A 17780-nucleotide genomic window follows, 5' to 3' on the forward strand; every position below is an offset into this window, starting at 1 on the left:
TCAAATTTTTGTTACTTAATTTTGTTATAGTTAATTAATTGTTATAAAAATTTTTCTAATTATAAGATGTCTATTGATTTCACTATCATAATTAATTATCCATGAATTTAATTAATTATAAATATAAATCTATTTCTACAATTTTTATTTTTTCAAAAATGATTTTTATAAATATGTATAAAAAATTAACAAAAATCGGATAAAATAAGTATTTTTAATTTAACCGGTTTCAAATTATAGTTTAAATGTATTTAATATAAAATAGTATGTACAAAATATATATTAAACAATTTATTATAAATTATAATTATTTATTACTTCGAAGACTAGTTAACATTCCGTTTATTTTTTCTGCGAGTAATCTGTCCGCAGGTCCGCACTGTGCTAGCACGAATGATAGAGCCGAGGAATCTCTTTGGTCGTACGCAGTTTGAGCTGCTTCTACTAGCATTCTATTTAAAATAAAATTATTAATAACTAATAAAACAAAGTTATTTACAATCAAATTTTTTATAAAAAAAACTTACTTGAATTTAGCGAGATATTTAACTTTTAATTCATCTCTTACACGAGATAAATATTTTTTTCCTTCTTCTATATGATTATACTTCAAGCACTCGTCGATAAACGGCTGATTAAAAATAATTTTTATTATTATTAATCTATATTATTAAGAGAATAAGAAAAATTATGTATCTAGGATAGTCTTATAATAAAATCGGTTTTTTTTTTTTATTAAAATTCCGTGACATTGCAAAGGTCTTGATTTTAATTTATGCCTTTTCAAGGTTTCATATCATTCTCACAGATAGTCAATTTATTATGATAAATATTTAGGCTGCATTTGAAAAAGCTCTATTTCTAGATACATAATTAAGAAATGACCTTGTATCTTGTGAACTATTGACATTTTTGAAGATATAAGCTCATCCCGATGTTACACTCATCGAGACCTTTCATTTGAGTACCCACATGCATTTTTATATATTTTTCATGTATTCATATATATAAATATATAAAATATATGAAAAATTGATGTGGGTACTCAAATGAAAGCTCTTGTTGAGTGTAACATCGGGATGAGCTTATATCTTAAAAAATGTCAATAATTAAGAACTGACTTTGTTATCTTGTCAAATAATAACATTTTTGCAGATATAAGCTCACCCCGATGTTACACTCATCGAGACCTTTCATTTGAGTACCTACATCAATTTTTCATATATATATATATATATATATATATATATATATGTATGTATATATATGTATATTAGGGTGGCGCAAAAACCTACTATTTTTTTTTGAGTCTCGAGTGAAAAATGTTAGTTCTTGATTTTTAAGAGCCCTCACCAAAGGACAGCTCAAAAAAATTTTTAAGAGGTCACTCCAAATTTTTAAAATTTCAAAATCGTCAAAAATCGAATTTTTTTTATTTTTTTCTCGTTACGGTATAGTTTGAAAAAATCTTAACCTACGCGGCAAAGTCAAATCTCAACCAAGCTGGTTTCTAAGACCAGCTTGGGATTCAAACCCGCGCCTGGCAGTTGATTAAATAAAGTTATTAAATTAAAAAAAAATTATATTTTCTATGTTGTGCTTGATTTTTAGTTCATCTCGTGATGTATTTTTATCGATTATTGTACCAAATAATAAAAAAGAAATGCATGGAATTTTAATTTGAACAGTAAAAGGTCGCTCGAAAAAATCTTAACTAATGCACTAATAAATTGAAAAAAATTATGAGCGACCTTTCAAAATTCAAATTTTGAACTGAAATTTTCAGAAAATTATTTTTTTTTAGTCTATAAAATTATACCGTAACGAGAAAAAAATGAAAAAAAAAATTCGATTTTTGACGATTTTTGAATTTTAAAAAAATTCGGAGCTACATATTAAAAAATTTTTTTTAAGCTGTACTTTGGAGAGAGCTCTTAAAATATCAAAAACTAACATTTTTTCACTCGAGACTCAAAAAAAAAAAATAGTCGGTTTTTTTGCGCCACCTAATGTACATATGAAAAATTGATGTGGGTACTCAAATGAAAGCTCTTGATGAGTGTTACATCGGGATGAGCTTATATCTTTAAGACCGTCAATAGTTAAAAATGTACAGTGCAATTTGGCAAAAGTCATTATTTAATAAAGCAAAATTTTAATTTTGTATAGTTCACAAGTCACGGCAGTCACATAGTGACTGCAAGGTCGCTAGTTTTAATTATTTTAATAATTAAAATTTTTAAAAATAAAAAATGCACAATACCTCGTAACCAATCGGAGATTTTTTGCTTTTAGAAAACTTTTCCATCTCTCCCCAAAGCCCTTGCTCGGACAAGCACTGAATCCTTAACCACCAGTACCTCTTGTCCGGAATTTTGTACTCCGAGCGTAATTTATCAGCTAACTTAACTTCATTTTGCATTAGCAACAACTGTACTGTGTCATGAAGCGATTTTCCTATTACTGATTCGCGTAAAGTTTCTTCTAATTGTTTCTGATACTTCAGCAAGCGTACTTGCTCCTCAGTCAAGGCTGCATTGGTGTCATAGCGACCCATCTTGAATTTTTCTTGAGCATTTTGTAACAGTGGTTCTCGGGTCAAAGCATTCTACAATTAATTATACTCATTAATTAATAACTACTAATTCTAATTATTTTATTTAAGATGTTAATTAATTAATAAATTACTTTAGGCTGATAGCTTTCTCTGATATACCAGAGAGCTTGTGAGTAAAAATCGTCATACATATCATAAATATCCAGCAACGCTTCTCGATTATGATTTCGACAATACTTAATGTACAACGACATCGCTAATGGGCAGTGTTTTATCGACATCTGAAAATAACATCAATTACATAATTGGAATAAATTATTTTATTTTAAATAAAATTATTCGTAGAAAGTTACTTCAAAATTAGCCAGAGGCATGTTCTTTTGGAAATGTAAAATAACGTGATAAACCAAATCAGTGTTTCCACTTTCTACGGCTTTGTCAAGAGCTGCTCTTTCGACACCCAAACGCAAGAGTAGTGGCACTTGAAGATGAGCTCTTAGTTCATAATCGATTAACTAAAAATATGAAAATTTTAATAATTAATTAACTTTATTTTATTTAATTAATTAATTAAATTTATTTTACATAATTAATTAATTAAATTTATTTTATTTAATTAATTAATTAAATTTATTTTACTTAATTAATTAATTAAATTTATTTTATTTAATTAATTAATTAAATTTATTTTATTTAATTAATTAATTAAATTTATTTTATTTAATTAATTAATTAAATTTATTTTACTTAATTAATTAATTAAATTTATTTTATTTAATTAATTAATTAAATTTATTTTATTTAATTAATTAAATTTATTTTATTTAATTAATTAAATTCATTTTATTTAATTAAATTTATTTCATTTAATTAATTAATTAAATTTATTTTTTTTCAATTAATTAATTAAATTTATTTTATTTTATTTAATTAATTTAATTTAATTTTTATCAAATAAATAACATTTTTTAGTAAATAATAAATACTTTTATAGCCAATTGTTTTCTACCGCAATCAGCAGCTTTTTCAGCTATTTCACTGTAAGATACTCCACGTGCATATCCTAATTTGGCTGCTATTTCTTCGGCTATTTGTTCTTTATCCAATACTGTTTGTTTTACCTAAAAATAATTAATTTATCTAATTAGATAAATAATTAGATAGTAAACCTGTTTAAAAATGTTCATTAAAAAAAAATTCACTATCATGAGATTTGAAATTTTTTCAATAATTCCAATTGATTTCTATTTCTCAGTACATATCTATAGATATATAAATTGTATAGAGCGAATTTTTTTAATTTTTTTTCGATAAATATTTTTAAACAGGGAAATAAATAATCAAATTTATCTAAAAATAAAGAAAATTATTCGAAAATTGAAAATACTTTATAACAAGCCCAATGAGCAAGAATTCTACTTTCACCATCTTCCTCAGGTATTTGTAAATGCCTGGCTATCTGAATAGCCAAATAATAGTGTCGCCTGACGACCAATCGGTCGAGTAATACTTGATTTGTCAATAAGTCCAATCTAAATAATTGAGAAATTTATTACATAATTTTAAATGAAAATAAATTAATATTCTTTGAAACTAGAGATATAAAATATACTGTGTGAATGTCAAAGGAATTCCGATGGTTGGATGTCTTATGGCATTTAAAACTCTCAAAATTCTACACATTGTTACGTAACGCTCTGGGTCTATTGTTTTGCTGAATCCTTTTCCAAATTTTGCAGCCTGAAAATATTTTTTTCAACAAAAGATTCTTTTAATTATATTAATTATAATAGAGACCATTAAAAATACCAAGAGTTATATATATATATATATATATATATATATATATATATATATATATATATTAGGGTGGCGCAAAACCGACTATTTTTTTTTTTAGTCTCGAGTGAAAAAATGTTAGTTTTTTGATGTTTTAAGAGCTCTCTCCAGAGGACAGCTTAAAAAAATTTTTAAGATGTCGCTCCAAATTTTTAAATTTCAAAAATCGTCAAAAATCGAATTTTTTTTTTTTTTCTCGTTACGGGATAATTTTATAGACTAAAACAAGTTTCTGAAAATTTCAGTTCAAAATTTGAATTTTGAAAAAGTCGCTCATAATTTTTTCAATTTATTAGTGCATTAGTTTAGATTTTTCGAGCGACCTTTTACTATTCAAATTAAAATTCCATGCATTTTTTTTTTTTTATTTAGTACAATAATCGATAAAAATACATCACGAGATGAACTAAAAATCAAGCACAACATAGAAAATATAATTTTTTTTTAATTTAATAATTTTATTTAATCAACTGCCAGGCGTGGGTTCGAATCCCAAGCTTGTCTTAGAAACCAGCTTGGTTGAAATTTGACCTTGCCGCGTAGGTTAAGACTTTTTCAAACCAAAAAGACCCCAACGTACCACTCCTAACACTTAAAGTCGGCGATATGACTAATTAGAGAAAAAAAAAAAAATTATGAGCGACTTTTCAAAATTTAAATTTTGAACTGAAACTTTCAGAAACTTATTTCTTTTTGTCTAGAAAATTATACCGTAACGAGAAAAAAAATTAAAAAAAAAAAAATTCGATTTTTGACGATTTTTGAAATTTTAAAAAATTTGAAGTGACCTCTTAAAAAATTTTTTTTAAGCTGTCCTTTGGTGAGGGCTCTTAAAACATCAAATACTAACATTTTTTCACTCGAGACTCAAAAAATAAAAATAGTCGGTTTTTTTGCGCCACCCTAATATATATATAATAACGTTTTAACTTTTTGTATTTTGTTATTCTTTTTCCTAATTTTCCTGCATATATTAGAATACAATTCTAATACTATGCTTATTTAATTTAAGGGGCCATGAAAGAAGATTTGATAACATTTTTATGAGATGACTTTTGGTGCATTGTTTTGAGCTAAATTTTGGACAGTTTTTAATCAAATTTAAACCACATATAAAAAATATAATAATAAAAGCAAGGAACTAATTTATATATGAAATTTTTACAAAAAAAAAATTAATTCATAAGAATAATATCCACTTGTTTATTGATAATTACATTCGGTGCATTATTATTAATAATTGTGATTATAAATAATCGAGTTTATAGATTTTTTATAACTTAGTAGTGACAAAGAATGCAGGGAACTCTTTTTTATGATCATTGTTTCCATAAAATAAACAAAAATTCATTATTTTGACGTAAATTTCTGTAGGCTGTATAAAGTTGCAATTTTTCTTATGAATTAATTTTTTTTTGTAAAAATTTCATATATAAATTAGTTCCCTGCTTTTATTATTATATTTTTTATATGTGGTTTAAATTTGATTAAAAACTGTCCAAAATTTAGCTCAAAACAATGCACCAAAAATCATCTCATAAAAATGTTATCAAATCTTCTTTCATGGCCCCTTAAGTATTGAATGTTAAACAAACTGTTATTAATTATTAATTAATGGCCTTTGGCCGCCTTCTTCTTCAGTAATGTTAGATACAAAATTAATTTTAATAAAATCAAAACTATTCTACTTTAATGCACAAAATATTTTGTAATTAAACAAGTATTTATAATAATGTAAAAATTTATATATTCTATATGAAATGTAAAATGTGACCTTATTATTGGCCTTTGGCTTTTGGGTCTTTTCCAAAGAAATAAATAAATAAATAAAATAATAGCCCGAGAAATAGGATCGCTAATCTAATCAACAATAATTTCTGATACCTCAAATTATTTGACACATCGATCATATCGTTTGTATTAGTGATGTGAAGCAAAGCATGTGCTCGTCAAATGCTCGTCATTTGACGTCAATTGACCAACTAAAAAAAAATGACCGCCGGTCATTTTTTGAATTGAATGGCGATTTAATTAAAAAAATTTTTAAACTTGACCAAAAAATGACCGAAAAATTTTTGACGGTCATTTTCCATTTAAGTAGTTGAGCAAGCCAGATTTGTTTACTACCGTCAGAATTTTTAGATAAGTTTTGTGTTTGTATTAATAGATATAGTGATTGTTTTTAACAAATAATCTGTAGAATAAATTTCAGTAAACAAATTTCACCGGATTTTCAAGTCTAAAAAATTGACCAAAAAATTTTTGACGGTCATTTTCCATCTAAATAGTTGAGCAAGCCAAATTTGTTTATTACCGTCAGAATTTTCAGACAAATTTCGTTTTAAATATTTAAAATATTGAGGTTCCATATGAAATATGTTGGTTTGATTTTTTTTTAGAGGAATTTTAGTAAAAAGAAAAAAAAATGCTCATGAATTTTTGTGACTGACCAAAAAAAAAATGACAATTGACGAGCATTTTCTGAAATTGAAAATGACCGTCATTTCGCATCACTAGTTTGTATAATCGGTTAAACGGCTACTTCTAACCAATCACCACTAGTCTGTTGAAAAATGCAATTTCTTTTTGTTTGTAATAATTACTCTCAGGAATATTGTTTGTATACTGTTATTAAATTAAAGTAATAAAGTAAATGAAATTAATTAAATTTCAATTAAATCCTAATAAAATTTTAATGTTTTTTTTTTTTTTTTTCGCCTAAAGTTAAAATTTACTTGAATGTAAACTTAATGTAAAGCCAATTGGCGTTTGAATAAATAATAAAAAAAAATTAATTACTCGCATAAGAAGTTTCTGAGTTTCTGAATCAAACTCATGACTCGCAGCATTAACGCAATCTTTAATGGCCCCATCAAGCTTGTCTTTAACCAAATCAATATAACTATCAGCTTTATGACTGCGCTTTTCAAACTGCTTTGAAGCTTCAAGCAGATAAGAAGCTGAGTCGGTCGAGTTGATGCGGAAAATTTTCTGCACAACATTAGGAACTTTTTGAATCATCTCGTGAGAGCTAGCAGAAATGACTCTCACACCGTCAATCTCTGTTACTAAATGAGCCGGACTGTCGTAGACGTGCAAAATAGTATCACCGCTACGCCCTACGACCATCAGGGAATTATTCCAGCAGCAAACCACGGCCTCAGTTCCGCACCAGGCAATATTTGTCAGTGGTTTGCTCATCCCAGTTATGCACTCTGTGTACTTCTCCTTCAGATCCACTGACCCGAGGTATAAATGTCCGGTGTCTCCGTACAGAGCCAGGTGCAAATTATTTGCAGACACAGCCATCGCAGTGACACTGTTTATTTTGTTACTGAATAAATTACCAAAGGGTATAGGTGCTGGTGTTTTACCCATGTGTTGGATTTGGTACAGGCCATTTTGATTCGCTACTATTACTTGGCTCTGTCTTTCGAAACTTACGACGCACCAAGAGTCTATTGGACCTCCTAATTCTGGATAAAATTAATAGTATTTTTTATTTAATTAATATATTATAAAATTATTAAATTTTAATTACTTTACTAAGATTAAAAAATTATTTACTAGGAATTTCGGGAAGTTGTCGCACTTTAGGCTCTGCGACATTATTTACTAGGAATACTAAATTTGTAGAAGTCAAAACTGCTACTCCAGTACCATTTGCTGATGTAAAAAATTTAGCGTCAATTACTTTAGTATTTTTTGCTTCCTAAAAAATAAAATAAATTATTTTTTTTATAAAAAAAATTTTTCATTGAAATCAGACATTAGATACTTTAAAATTTTTTAAATAATAAACTAGGTCTAGAAAATTATTGATAAAAAATTGCAATAATAATTTTTTAGAGCCATGAAAATTAATTTAGCATATATTTAATAATTTTATAACAAATAAATTATGGCAAAAAATTGATATGTAGAAATATTGAAAAAATAAATAATGCAATTTTTGGAACAAATTTTTTTGTTAAATAAAAGGTAATTATTTACAAGTAGGGTCAAACCTATTTTTGGCCATAAAAAATAAATGAATTGATGGATCATCATAATTTTTTTTTTTATTTTTTGTTTTTACGGCGGATTTATGGTGGTGATGTCGAAAATATCAAGAAATTAATATTTCAATTAAAAAATTATCTTTGAAAAGTGGAAAAAATTTTGGCTTTCATGTTTTTGGATAAAATTTCTATTTTATCTTTTTTTGATGTATTTGATATTTTTTTTTTGAAAAATACATAAAAAAACGAACAATTTAAAAAAAAAAGTTGAATATCACAATTTTCTAAAAAAGTTATAAATTTTTTTGAAAATTTGTAAAATTTGTTGAAATTGATAATCAACTTTTTTTTTTATGTATTTAAAAAAAAAAAAAAAAATATCAATAAAATCAAACAGAAGATTCCTTCAAAAAAATGAAAATTAAAATGGTTGACCCCACTTGTAAATATTTACCAGATATTCAATAATTTTAAGAATTTTATAACAAATAAATTATGGCAAAAAAAAGTTGACGTAAAAATTTTTAAAAATAAATAATGCAATTTTTTAAAAATACCTTTTTGTGACAAATTTTTTTGTTAAACAAAATTAAAAAAATTATCAAGTTACTGCTAACTTTAATGTCATTTTAGAGCTTCTAAAGATGGAATTTTTTAAATAAATTTTTTTTGCTATAATTTATCACTTAAAATTTTTCTTAAAATTATCAGATTCTCAATTTTAATATCATAAAAATTAATATGATACTAAAGTTAGCCGACGTTTTTAATTTTGTGATTTTTTTTTAATAATTAAATTAGAACAAAAAAACATTTTTTAAAAAGTGCACTTAGTTTTTAAAATTTTTTACAAATGAAATTTTTTTTTCTTTTTTTTGTAGTCATTTTTTCAATAAAAAAAATTTTTTTTATTTTTTAATGTCGGCTAACTTAATTTTTATAAAATTAATAATAATTTTACATACACTTCCCATGCTAAAAGTAGTCTGATATGTTCCAAAAAGATCATAATTAAGAATCATTCCATCATCTTGAACGCACAGCAGCTCTTCTTGATGAGACCATCCCATTTTAACTAATTGACCACTGTTCCACTTTTAAATAAATTTCAATCAATTATTGATAATGACTACAATTTTTTTGTCTACTAAAAAAATACGTACTGTGAATTTAGAAGTTACTTTTCCTGATGACGAGTAAAGAGATATGATAGGTTTGTTAGCACCTTGAACTTTAACAAATTTTTTAGGATCTCTCGTGACTGCTATTGACCCTCCGTAGGGCGCAGCAATTAGTAAATTATTTAAATTTACTTCATATTGAAATTCCATTGGGTAAAGTTCGAATTTTCTGAAAAATAAAATTATTTATTATTACTTATAAAATTTAATTACTCAAAAATTTTTTTTATTTTATAATTGTAATAATTACCGAAAGTAAGTGTCCCTTCCCAGAGGGAACCAGTCAGCAGTCAACATGACAGGCATTGTTATTATTTATTTATAATAATATAATTATTTTTAATTGTTTGTTATTTATTTTTTGACAATGAGCAGTGCATGGATCTGGATCTCTTTGACAGATAATCTAACTAGATCCGCCATTTGTAAATTCTAGTGACTTTTTTATTTTTAAAAAGTTACTAAGCGCTAAGTTGGTGGCGCTGCTTTTAAAATGTCAGCTATTAATAATAATCAATCAGTAATAATAAAGAAAAAATGTCAACTAACCCTTCCACCATTTTTAATCTTTGCATTAAAAATTTATTTATTTAATTTTAATTAATTTTTATTATAAAATGTGAAAAAATTATCATACTAAAGTTAGTCTAGATTTTTTATTTTTTTATTTTGCTTAAGGTAGTACGGTTATGAAAGCAATATTTCAAGAAATCCTCGAAACTTTGAATATAAGTCATTAAATACATAATACATATGCTGTTAAAATTTGAAGACGATTTACCACACCAAGCTCGAGATAATTGCAATTGAAAATGACATTTTTGTACATGTAACATAGGAGAAGCGTGGGAAAATGACAGTATTTTTTAATTTTTCCATCGAAAGAATTTCAAGACTTTATCAAAAACTAGTAGATTGAAGAATATGATATTTCGAACAATTAAAAAAAAAATGAAAATTTTTTACCATGTAGTTTTCGAGATTAATTAAAATCAATTTCACTTTTAGAGGATTATTTTTAGGAGAGGGGTACAAAAACAGCCGCTAGTCACTGCAACCGTAGTGTGTGTGTATATGTATAGAGAATATAGTAGTGACGAGTACAGTAACGTTAAAAATCTTAACCTACAACCTTAGCTCTGTCGATACGTATAACATGGATAGCGAGTCAAAATTTTTGATCTGGATTGTCGCGGAGGTACTACCTTAATAAGGTATTACCCTCGCGACTTCCGTCGTCAAAAGTTTATGCCAGAGTGTACGGTACACATACCAGATAGCCATTATTGACAAGCCTAAAACTTTTTGCTGTTTATGTACTTATTTCAGCCAATCACAAAGGAGATACTGATCGTTTGAAAAGTCTGGCAACACTGCGTGAGCGTTAAGATATTTTATAGTGATTATACTGTAGTGTTTTGGACTGGCTGTAGACTTACCTCTGTTTTGATACATGCGTTTATTTATTTATTTACATACATTGCAAGATTAATATATATTATTATATTAAAATTGTTAACTTTTTAAATTTTTAATAAATATAAAAAAATTAAAATTAATTCAGCCGACATTTAAAAATTTTAGAATTTTTTTATTGAAAAATGATTACAAAAAATAAAAAGAAATTTCACTTGAAAAAACTTCAAAAACTGTAAATGCAATATAAAAATTTTTTTTTTCTAATTTAATTATTAAAAAGTCAAAAACTAACAATGTTGGCTAACTTTAGTATCATAAAAAATACTTATTTTCATAAAATAATCATAGTTTTTTCAAATAAATAAAATTAATAACTATAATATTACACCTAACGTAAATTAAACTTTTCAAATTTGTCAGCGCATGCGCGTTTCATACTTCTTTCGCGGCTAACAAAACTTGCGCTGTTGCCACAGCTTTATTAACGTATCCCCTCCTCAGTTAAAGTCTGGTAAATTTTTCATTACTTATTAATAAATATCTCTGAAACTGTGTGGTAATTATCAATGAATTTTTTTTTTTAAATTGTTTAGTTGTTAGTTAACGTTACTCTAGTTTTTTAAAAAGATCCTAAGAAAAGTTTCTAAGATATAAAAATGTTTGTAGGTAAATTTTTCGATATCCCGTATACCGTAATGTATAAGAGCGTTCAAAACTCAAACTTTAAAATTAAATATCTCGGAAACTAGGTGGTAAAAAATTCTCAAATTGCGCCAATCGACGCAGAATTATATGAAAATTAATCTACCAAAATTAAAAAAAAATCCTAAGAAAAGGACTTTGGCGAGGGTACTACCTTAAATTAGAACTAAAAAATAATTTTAAAAAATTGCACTTATAGATATTCAATTTTTCCACAAATGAAAAATTTTTTTTCGATTTTTTTGTAATTATTTTTTTAATAAAAAAATTATAAAAATTTTTAGATGTCGGCTGATTTGATTTTCATAAAAATTTATATGAAAATTAAATTAGCCATTTGAAAATTTTGATAATTTATTTTATTGAAAAATAATTAAAACAAGAATTTTCACATGTAGAAAATTTTAAAAATTATCCGTGGAATTTTTAAAAATAAGTTTTTAGTTCTAATTTTTAATTAAAAAAAAAATCAAAAATTTTTGACCGTCGGCTAATTTAATTTTATGAAAATCAAATCAGCCGACATCTAAAAATTTTTATAATTTTATTAAAAAAATAATTACAAAAAAATCAAAAAAAAATTTTTCATTTGTGGAAAAATTGAATATCTATAAGTGCAATTTTTTTAAATTATTTTTTAGTTCTAATTTAATAAATTAAGCAAAATAAAAAAATCAAAAATGTCGGCTAACTTTATTATTATTTTAATTTTAATAAAATTTATTAACTAATTGTTTTTTTTTTTTTTTTTTTTTTTTTTTATGAAGCTGAAGTTAGCTAACTGTCAATTTTTTGGATTTTTACAACAAATAAATTACTATTAAAAAAAAAACATTTAAAAAAAAGACAACAATAAATTTTTTTGACATCTACAAGTGGAATTTTTTATAAAAGTATTATTTTAATTTATTTGTTTAAAAAAATCCTAAAAATCATCAAATTTCAGCTGACCAATATTATTTTTTTTTACTCAGTGCTTAAATTGTTTCAAAATAATTTATGAAAATTAAGTCATCAGCTGACATCTAAAAATTTTTACAATTTTGATTAAAAAAATAATTTAAAAGAAATTTTATTTGTAAAATTTGAAAAACTTTAAGTGCAATTTTTATAAAATATTTTCTTGTTTTAATTTAATAATAAAAAAATTAAAAACGTCGGCTAACTTTATTATATTATAAATAATTTTTGTAATTTGATACTGAAATAATATTTCAAAATAATTATATGGGAAATAGTTACAAACAAAACATTTTCGGAAATTAAGTAACTTTTGAAAACAGAGCCTAGAAGTTGATAAAAATCGACATCTCACAAAAAGTGTTATAATTATTCTCACACACGCGCTTAATGATCTATTGTCTTGAAACAATTAAGCATATATTAATTACAAAAAAAAACATTGCGGTAATAAATTTGTCACCGGTAAGTTCAACCATCTCTTAAAATAATCTTGATAGTGATCAATAAATTCTTTCCTCACCAGAGTCTCAATTATTTCCCAATTAACTTTCCCACACAAAATTTTATTGTGTACTTTTAAAACCCAGAAAACTTGCGCCCGCTATTTACTATTGTATTATCTGCATTTAAAAGTTATCTCAATCGAAGACACAAACAAAAACAAAGAAAGTGACATTACGATGGCATTATTCGTGTTAAATAATGGCTACTGTTGTCTTTTACGTGTAAACTTAACAGTATAACTTGTACTTTATTACCGTAATTTGTCTACTGTCCAATTATTATAATAATATTATTATTACAGACTCCTGAATGCAGCGGATTTTTACTTTGCGGTTAAACAACTATTTTTTCCGCGACTTAAAAAATTTCCCACGACCGTAAGCTTGCGGTTTTACATTATTCTTAAATTATACGTAAGTAGTAAGTATATACACAATTTTTTCTATTTCTCAATTAAAATTACGGTCCGTTATGTGGGACATTATTTTTTGACATTACTATTAGTCTTTTACCAACACTTAGTAGTTCATTGTTAACCAAATATATTACCATAAATTTATATTCAGCGTAATGATATATAAAACACACCTTGTATTATTTTTTCAAGGATGAAAATATTAAGATTTTATCTATTTAAAAATAATAGTTTAAAAAAACTAAAAACACGCTTTTTATAGAAAACCAAACTAAAAAATAGAAAATAAATTTAAATTAAGAATAGTGTTAAAAATTTCAATAAATATAAATTAATAATAGTGTAAATAAAAAAAATGTATTTTATTTTAAAAAGCGTGAGGTGCATGGTGTCCAATAGTTATAAATATTTTATTGACAGATATGAGTAGAGTGATTATCATTTTGATAATATCTTAAAAAGCACCCCACGCTTTTTAAAATAAAATACATTTTTATTTACACTATTATTAATTTATATTTATTGAAATTTTTAACACTATTCTTAATTTAAATTTATTTTCTATTTTTTAGTTTGGTTTTCTATAAAAAGCGTGTTTTTACTTTTTTTAAACTATTATTTATTTTTTACTTTTTAGTTTGGTTTATTTATAAAAGCGTGATTTTTTACTTTTTTTAAACTATTATTTGTTGATTATCAAAAATATTCAGGCGCGCAAATTACCCACGGAGAGTTACATACTGACATACTGACATACAAGTGAAGCTAATATAAAGCGTGTAAAAAAATAAATAATAGTTTAAAAAAACTAAAAACACGCTTTTTATAGAAAACCAAACTAAAAAATAGAAAATAAATTTTAATAAATTTAAATTAAGAATAGTGTTAAAAATTTCAATAAATATAAATTAATAATAGTGTAAATAAAAAAATGTATTTTATTTCAAAAAAAGCGTGGGGTGCTTTTTAAGATATTATCAAAATGATAATCACTCTACTCATATCTGTCAATAAAATATTTATAACTATTGACACCATGCACCTCACGCTTTTTAAAATAAAATACATTTTTTATTTACACTATTATTAATTTATATTTATTGAAATTTTTAACACTATTCTTAATTTAAATTTATTAAAATTTATTTTCTATTTTTAGTTTGGTTTTCTATAAAAAGCGTGTTTTACTTTTTAAACTATTATTTATTTTTACTTTTAGTTTGGTTTATTTATAAAAGCGTGATTTTTTAGTTTTTAAACTATTATTTGATGATTATCAAAAATATTCAGGCGCGCAAATTACCCACGGAGAGTTACATACTGACATACTGACATACTGACATACAAGTGAAGCTAATAAAAAATAATTATTTATAAATATTATAAATACGGGGAATCAGAGTTCGATTTCGGAGAGCGAGCCTGAGAAACGGCTACCAGAACCAAGGAAGGCCGCAGGCGCGCAGATTACCCACGGAGAGTTACTGACATACTGACAAACTGACAAACAAACAAACTGACATACAAGTGAAGCTAATATAAAGCGTGTAAAAAAAAAAAAATACATTCAATTCCCCTTGATTATATTTAAAAACGAGTATTCGTCTTCTTTTTTTTTATTCAGCTATTATTGTCAATAAAGCATCATCTCGATCCCCGCAGATATGAATTCAGATTTATAAATAATTTATTAATAAATAATCACGCGGTAAAACAAAATAAAATTTTTATTTATGCATATTATTAAATTATTTGCATTAGAATTAATGACACTGAAGTTTAAAGACTTTATAGAAATTTTTTTATTATTTTATAGCAATAAAATTATTATTAAAAAAATGTAATAAAAAAATTCCAAATGTAAAATTAAAAAATTTTAATAATTTTTAGAAGAATTTTTTTTTAATAAAATGATTTTTTATAAAAATAAAAAATTTTAAAATTCAAAAAAAAAATTTAGTGACAATTTTTAGAAGTATTTTTTTTAATAAAATGATTTTTTATAACAATTAAAAGAAATTGAAAATTTAAAAATTAAAAAAAAAATTTAGTGACAATTTTTAGAAGTATTTTTTTTTAATAAAATTATTTTTTATAAAAATTAAAAAATTGACTATAATAATTAAAACAAAAAATAATTTTGTAACGATTTTTAAAAGTATTTTTTTTTATTAATTAAAATGATTTTTTATAAAAATAAAAAAAATTGAAAATTTTAAAATTCAAAAAAAAAATTAGTGACAATTTTTAGAAGTATTTTTTTTTATTTAACTTGATTTTTTATAAAAATTAACAAATTAACAATATAAAAATAAAAAAAAAATTTATTGACAATTTTTAGAATTATTTTTTTTTTATTAAAATGATTTTTTATAAAAATTAAAAAATTAAAAAAAAAAATTTTGTGCTAATTTTTAAAGTATTTTTTTTATTTAAAATGATTTTTTATAAAAATTATAAAATTAACAATATAATAATTAAAAAAAAAATTTTGTGATAATTTGTAGAGGTATTTTTTTTTTTAATAAAATGATTTTTTATAAAAATTAAAAAATTGACAGTATAAAAATTAAAAAAAAAATTTAGTGACAATTTTTAGAAGTATGTTTTTTTTATTAAAATGATTTTTTATAAAAATTTAAAAAATTTGAAAATTAAAAATAAATTTATTGATAATTTTTAGAAGAATTTTTTTTTTACTTATTAAAAAAGATTTTTTATAAAAATAAAAAAAATTGCCAGCTAACTTTAGTATCATTTATAATTAGCATAAAATAATAAAAAAAAAGTTGATGACACTTTTAACTACTTGCATAAAAAAAAAATATATATATATTACCTTGAATAAACATTCACCGCATATTTCATCTACATCCGATCTACTTTCCCGCATTGATCAATCGATCCCTCCAGGAGACATAAATAAATAATAACCCGGCAATGCGAAACACAGCACTTTTCTACAAATTGAAAGCGTGGGACCTGGAAAATAAAAAAAACACGCATTATAATTCATAATAACCACCAAACAAATGGTAATGTAAATAAATGACCATATAAATTTTTTTCTTCAGAATTATCAACTTCCTTAGAAGACAAAAAACCAATGAACAAAAGAATTCGAAAAAAGGAACAAGTGTTAGGGAAAGGTTACCAGGAAAATTCTTAACAAAGTACACAAAGATTCCCATTCATTGTCCGCGGTTTAGTCGTGGCGAATAGGAAGCAGAGAAACCCAACAAAGATAAAAATAAAAGTAAAATTTTCTAATAAAAGTTATCTTCAGAAGAAATAACCTTCTCCCTTTTTTTTTTTTATTTTGTTTTAGAGAAGAGTAAATAAAAGTCGGGATTAGATTTGCCGAGGGACATTCCCATGGTTATTGCTCGCGTGTAATTGGAAGCAGAAGTGGCATCTTGACTTGTACCTAAGAAAAAGACAGACCTGTTTGAGCCAGTGTTTATGTTTGTAAAAATTCAGTATAATACTAGAATGATAGAAGGTGTAGCTATGGCATGCTCTTCATACATTGTCCGTTATGTTAGAGTCCAGGGACCTCTGAGAAGGGCAGAAAACTACGAGCTGAGTAAGTACTCCCACTTTTCCTATTCCTAGTGTCGCTCACTGATATTCTGTATTCCTATTCAACATTCAGTGATTCTAGAGTCTATTTAATTCCAATAGGCATTAACATCAATGAAATTATCCATAGTTCAGTCAAAAAGACTTTGAAATTGGGTTTTTGGCAAATACGCCTGAAATTATTTATTTATTTATTTATTTATTGCATAAGAACGCTGATCGACAGTATACATTAATTATAGCAATAAAATATTTTAAGTGACTAGAATTTAATTTACGCGCGCAAGCGCGCGCCTCATATTTATTGTCATGATATATTTGTGTGTCGTTTATGTATATTATATTCACTTTCAACCAATCAGAATGAGAATAATTATTTTCGACCAATCACATCACGAATAGATTGGTTTCACATACATTTCATCTCAATTTTATTATGGGACTAGAATTCAAATTTGCGCGCGCAAGCGCGCGCCTTGACTATAGACTTTGCATATATTTTCATGCATATGATATATTCGACCAATCACATCACGAATAGTTTGGTTTCACATACATTTCATCTCAATTTTATTATGGGATATTTGAATTTAATATAAATATAAATGATGAGAATG

At 24.7% G+C, this 17780-nt stretch overlaps 1 protein-coding gene and 2 long non-coding RNA genes across 4 annotated transcripts; 2 read left to right on the forward strand and 1 right to left on the reverse strand.

Moving 5' to 3' along the window:
- Nucleotides 1-257: 257 nt before the first annotated feature.
- Nucleotides 258-10031, reverse strand: LOC123259620 (vacuolar protein sorting-associated protein 16 homolog). The gene is made up of 13 exons (XM_044720225.1): nucleotides 9829-10031; nucleotides 9561-9747; nucleotides 9363-9491; nucleotides 7964-8108; nucleotides 7196-7872; nucleotides 4170-4297; nucleotides 3945-4089; nucleotides 3544-3678; nucleotides 2911-3072; nucleotides 2689-2838; nucleotides 2264-2608; nucleotides 528-631; nucleotides 258-452 (listed from the first exon to the last, which is right to left on the reverse strand). The coding sequence occupies exons 1-13, from the start codon at nucleotides 9882-9884 to the stop codon at nucleotides 308-310; spliced, it is 2508 nt and encodes an 835-aa protein (XP_044576160.1). The 5' UTR covers nucleotides 9885-10031; the 3' UTR covers nucleotides 258-307.
- A 2858-nt stretch (nucleotides 10032-12889) lies between these two features.
- Nucleotides 12890-15273, forward strand: LOC123259632. Of its 2 annotated transcripts, none has more exons than XR_006508291.1 (3): nucleotides 12890-13124; nucleotides 13468-13579; nucleotides 15206-15273. It is a non-coding gene; the product is annotated as an uncharacterized LOC123259632 (long non-coding RNA). The 2 variants fall into 2 exon arrangements; XR_006508290.1 differs by having other exon boundaries at nucleotides 13468-13586; nucleotides 15206-15255.
- Nucleotides 15274-16757: 1484 nt separating this feature from the next.
- On the forward strand, nucleotides 16758-17329 carry LOC123259637. The gene is made up of 3 exons (XR_006508292.1): nucleotides 16758-16837; nucleotides 16910-17167; nucleotides 17266-17329. It is a non-coding gene; the product is annotated as an uncharacterized LOC123259637 (long non-coding RNA).
- The last annotated feature ends 451 nt before the right edge of the window (nucleotides 17330-17780 follow it).

Source organism: Cotesia glomerata, linkage group LG1 (assembly GCF_020080835.1).
Source record: "Cotesia glomerata isolate CgM1 linkage group LG1, MPM_Cglom_v2.3, whole genome shotgun sequence".
Classification (NCBI taxonomy): Eukaryota; Metazoa; Arthropoda; class Insecta; order Hymenoptera; family Braconidae; genus Cotesia; species Cotesia glomerata.